The following is a 5,000-nucleotide window of genomic DNA, read 5'->3' as shown; positions in this document are numbered from 1 at the left end:
AGCTCTTCTAGGAGAAGGACACTCCAAAATCAAACCATTGTTACATAGTCTTGAGTAGTGCCATAGCCTCTGTACCAGGGTCTTCACCGGTCTTGGATGAGAGTTTTCTTGCTTGAGGGTACACTCGGGAACACTATTCAGTCTAATTTCTCTTCTTTTTTTTTTCAATGTTTGTATAGTTTATACAGGTAATATTTATATTACTGTTACTGTTCGTTTGTATTTTATTTTTCCTTGCGTCCTCTCGCTCTCTCTCTGCTGAACAGCTCCCACCGCATTGGATGACCTCCTCATTTAACAAGGATTTTCTTCGCATATTAGGATTTTCTATGGGATTACAGTGACCACTTCGTGTATGTGAAGGTGCAGTGATTGTGTCAGTGACTAGTGTTTTCAGTAATTTCGAGGTGTACATTGTTATTTTTAGCTGTGAAATTTCTTGGAGTATCCTACTAGACTCCTGTTAAAAAAAAATTCCGAGCCGCTCATGCGCACTAGGCATCTTGTGACGTCAAAGGAACTTCTTAGTATTGTTTCTTTCTATCAGAATCTAATTATCGTAAATTACAAAGAATTTATCACTTTCCTGGACACTGTATTAAGAGCCCATTATTCGTCACGCACTGTAAACATCAAATATGCCTACTAATAGCGCACATATAGCAGTTGAAGAGACAGGGAGAGGTGGAGAAGAGAGAGACAAACCACCGTTGTCGTCGCTTTCAAACCCAGCACAACAAGTTTCAAGAGGGTACAAGAAGAGTGAATTGCAGAAACACTGTACTCAGCTGGGACTTGGAGGTATATGGACTAATAAAGAAACCCTAATTGATAAACTGACCACTTATTATGGAAGTCTTGAAGAAACACTTTCGCCGCCTGATGGCACCCATGAGATAGAAAATGAGACTAATCCCAAATTCGGCAGAACTACTTCACCGATTTGAAGCGTTTGTTAGGGAAACTAAAGACAATTTTTATGTTGTGAAAAATTCCCTGGTAGAGAAGGAAAAAGAAATAGAGGAGCTTAAAACTAAACTTTATTTTGCTGAAGAAACTATCAAACACTTAAAAGAAAGCCTTCAGCAACAGAATAGATCGCGCTCCCGTCAAACTCTGGCATCCACTTCTAATGAAGGAAATATATTACTCATTGGAGATTCTTGTATAAAAGAAGTAAAGTCTAGTGACCTCAACAATAAGGCTATGATCAGAACCCTCCCCGAAGCAAATCTGGATCTACTAAAGTCCTGGATTAGGGAAAAACTGGAAATTTCACTGAAAGAATGCATCATCTACTGTGGCACTCAGGACCTGCTTGACGAAGATGTAGCGTTGGAAAGAGTCCTCGATAACCTGGGCGCCATTGTGGCTGAACTAAAAGAGAAAAATAATGACATTGTAGTAAAGGTCTGTGAACTTGTTCCGGCTCTAGAAGCAAGACATGATTTGAATAGTAAAATAAATCAATATAACTGTAAATTGTTAGAATGGTGTGACAGAAATGGTGTTGTTTTAATTGAGACAAAAGGGTTTTTTAAGCTTGGAACAGGCGATATTGATACAAATTGCTATGAAAACCAGGATGAAAAAAACTATGATTTGCTAAATAGAATTGGTGCGGTTAGGTTGCTAGATGCAATTTCATCTATATGCACAAATGACTTTCTCTGTTATAATTGGAAAGAAATCAAGTTAAATATATGTAATCTGAAAAATAATGACTATAGGTTTAATCATGTAAAGAGTAAAAGTAGCAACCTTAAGATAAATCGGGAGGTAGAAGGAAGGAATAAAAATAGGTTACATAGAAATAGCTATCAACACTCAAGGAATAATACTTATCATGAAGGTAGACTTGGTTATGGTAGAGACCAATCGCACTTTAGTAGTGCAAATGCTAGACAAGGATATGATAGACCTAATAGAGAAGTTAACGACTACTATTATCCATATACCAAAAGAAATAGGTATGGGTGTTACAAATGTGGTGAATTTAATCACCACCAATCCGACTGTAGGTTCGACCATAAGGTTAGGTGTTACTCATGCCGTGAATATGGACAGAAAAACAAACAATGTCAGAAAAATATCCATTACTAGGACGTAGGCCAAGAAGGCAGTGCCATTGAGAATGCTAAATGTAATGATTTTCTAAAAATTATACACATAAATGCCCAATCAATACTTGGTCATACACTTGAAATTCAGTTAATGCTAGAAGAACAAAAAATCTATATTTTATGTATTAGTGAGACATGGTTGTATCCTTATATAAGTGATACCTTTATTCATATACCTGAGTATAATATATATCGTGAGGATCATGGTCGAGGTGGAGGTGTATGTTTGTATATAAGGAGTTATTTGAAAGTCGCCGAGCTGAAATTTGGGATCGAAAAACAGGAGGGAGTGGAAGATAAGTGGGTCCCCGTCCAACATCGAAAATTTTCCTCAATTACTGTCGGGTGCGTGTACCGCCATCCTAAAGCTGCTGTTACCTCTTTTAACTATATTTCAGACGTATTTAAGGAAGTAATTTTACGCAATAAACCTATTTTTATTTATGGGGATTTTAATGATGATCTGTTAAAAAAGGAGAACAAACTGGGTAAGCTAATTAAAAACTTAAGATTTGACCAGATTGTAGATAAACCCACACGAATCACTTCAACCTCAGAATCCCTTATCGATCTAGTCATTACAAATTCTAAATATATAAGAAAATCAGAGGTAACCCCTAGCTCAATAGCAGATCACGAGAATATTTTAACTTTGCTGAACGTTCGTAAACCGAAAAGGCAAACTATTTTTAAAACTTTTAGGTGCTTGAAAAATTACTCGCAAGAAACTCTTTGCTCTCTACTTATGAATAATGTTCACATATTGAATCAAATTGTAAGTACCGATAACGTAAGTAAGCAAGTAGAAATTTTAACCAATGTTTTCACATCCTGTGTAGATATGTCCGCACCTGTAGTTACTAGAGAAGTAACTCGTCCCCCTGCCCCTTGGATTTCTGATACTATAAAAGAGACGATAATGGTAAGAGATAACGTAAAGAAAAAGCTAAAAAATCAAAGAGAAAATACTCAGCTTAGAGAAACTCATAAGGAACTGAAGAAAAAAGGTAAACTCGATGTTAACTGATAGTAGAAGGCAGTACTATAAACAAGAATTTAAAAATGCTAAAGGTGACATGGCTGCTACGTGGAAGATTACTAATAATATGCTTTTCAATAGAATAAACAGCGATACGAATAGGCTGAATTGTGATACCAAAGATGATTTGCAACGTAAAGCTGAAGAGTTTAACGAATTCTTTGCAGAAGTGGGGAGAAAGACCTTTGAAAAAACACAGGAAGAACTGCATAACCGCATGCCTTTGGAAACAGACCCTATTATCCCTCACAGTAGAGTCGATCCCTTGACGCCGCCCATGGCCAGCCAGGGGCTTAATCAGTGGTGGCCCTTGGGCTGAGTAAGCTCGCAACATGTTGCGAAATCTAATTGACCTTTGCAAGCAGCAATAAGTACTTACACTTAAAACTGCTTCTTTCTTCTCCCACTGAAAACCCTCCTTTCCTCTCCCAGACTCTCCTACTCACTGGGACTCTTTACTATACAGCCTTTCCCTTACCACTATAAAACCTCTTTTCGCCCCTAACTAGGGAAAAGAAAAAATATACTTCCAGGCCCCGCTGATCGTCAACCACCACACCTACCCGCCGGGGAAACCACCTAGGGGCTAGACGCACCGTCAAAAAGCCCCTGTCCGGAGAGAAGCTCCGGGCAATCTAAAGAAGAAGAAGAAGTAGAGTCGATAGTTTCAAACCAAGGCCAGTGGACTGTAACACAGTAATCTTAGTCGTTAAAGATTTGAAAGAAACTAACGCCTTTGGATCTGATGGTATTTGTTTACGTTTCATTAGAGATGGTTTATATGTTATTGCTGTTTACCTAACGATAATTATCAATACATCAATTATTACTTATTCATATCCAGACATATGGAAAATTCCCCATGTCATTCCGCTCTTCAAAAGCGGGGATGCCGACGATATCTCTAATTACCGTCCCATTTCCTTGCTACCTGTTCTATCGAAAGTACTTGAAAAAGTTATTGCAAATCAGTTAACTGAAATTTTAGAGGAAAATAAAATAATCTCTTTAAGACAACATGGATTCCGACCAAAATTGTCTACTGAAACAGCCTTGTTAAAATTATCTGACAAGATTTATGAAAATATAGACAACAAAAAGTTTCCTTACTTTTATTACTAGATTTATCTAAGGCTTTTGATAGCGTAAATCATACCATATTATTAGAGAAATGTACGTGGATGAATATTGATCAGAGTTGGTTTAAGAGCTACCTTGAGAATAGGTTTCAGTCCGTCAGGCTAAGTGGTGCTGTATCATAGAAGAAAAATATTCAATTTGGAGTACCTCAGGGATCAATTTTCGGCCCTATACTTTTTATGGTATATGTTAATGATCTCGTGAGATCAATACCTGGCTGTTTTATAATTCAATATGCTGATGACACGCAAATACTAATAAAAGGTGACATTAAGGATATAGACGACATGATTTGTAAGGCAGAAGACATTCTAAACAGAGCTAAAGATTACTTTTTGAGAAATGGCTTACTTTTAAATGAGAAAAAGACAACAGTTTATCATTATTGTCAGATATTGGAGATGAGGTACAGATAAATTTCAATGGAAATATAATTAAGCCAATGACGACTGTGAAAAATTTAGGTGTTCATTTCGATCGTTACATGAACTTTGACTATCACATAGACGAAATGTATAAAAAGGTAATGGGTACTCTTATATACTTGAATAGAGTAAAAGATCATTTTGAGTCAAGTACTCGCAAGATAGTCGTCCAGTCACTAGCTTTAAGTTTTATAAAATATTGCTTAAAAGTTTAGGGATGTACTAACAAATAACAGCTACAAAGATTACAAAAGCTGCAGAACTTTGCAGCAA

At 36.8% G+C, this 5,000-nt stretch overlaps 1 protein-coding gene across 1 annotated transcript in view; it reads left to right on the top strand.

Moving 5' to 3' along the window:
* Nucleotides 1–638: 638 nt before the first annotated feature.
* The window catches only part of LOC137639632 (uncharacterized), a 41,439-nt gene continuing 37,077 nt past the window's right edge, over nucleotides 639–5,000 (top strand). The window contains exons 1-3 of the mRNA XM_068371889.1: nucleotides 639–801; nucleotides 1,004–1,477; nucleotides 2,963–3,130. Coding sequence (XP_068227990.1) covers nucleotides 639–801; nucleotides 1,004–1,477; nucleotides 2,963–3,130 — 805 coding nt within the window. The remainder of the gene's footprint in view (nucleotides 802–1,003; nucleotides 1,478–2,962; nucleotides 3,131–5,000) is intronic.

Source organism: Palaemon carinicauda, chromosome 4 (assembly GCF_036898095.1).
Source record: "Palaemon carinicauda isolate YSFRI2023 chromosome 4, ASM3689809v2, whole genome shotgun sequence".
NCBI lineage: Eukaryota > Metazoa > Arthropoda > Malacostraca > Decapoda > Palaemonidae > Palaemon > Palaemon carinicauda.
This window is presented reverse-complemented; position numbering and strand designations above follow the sequence as displayed.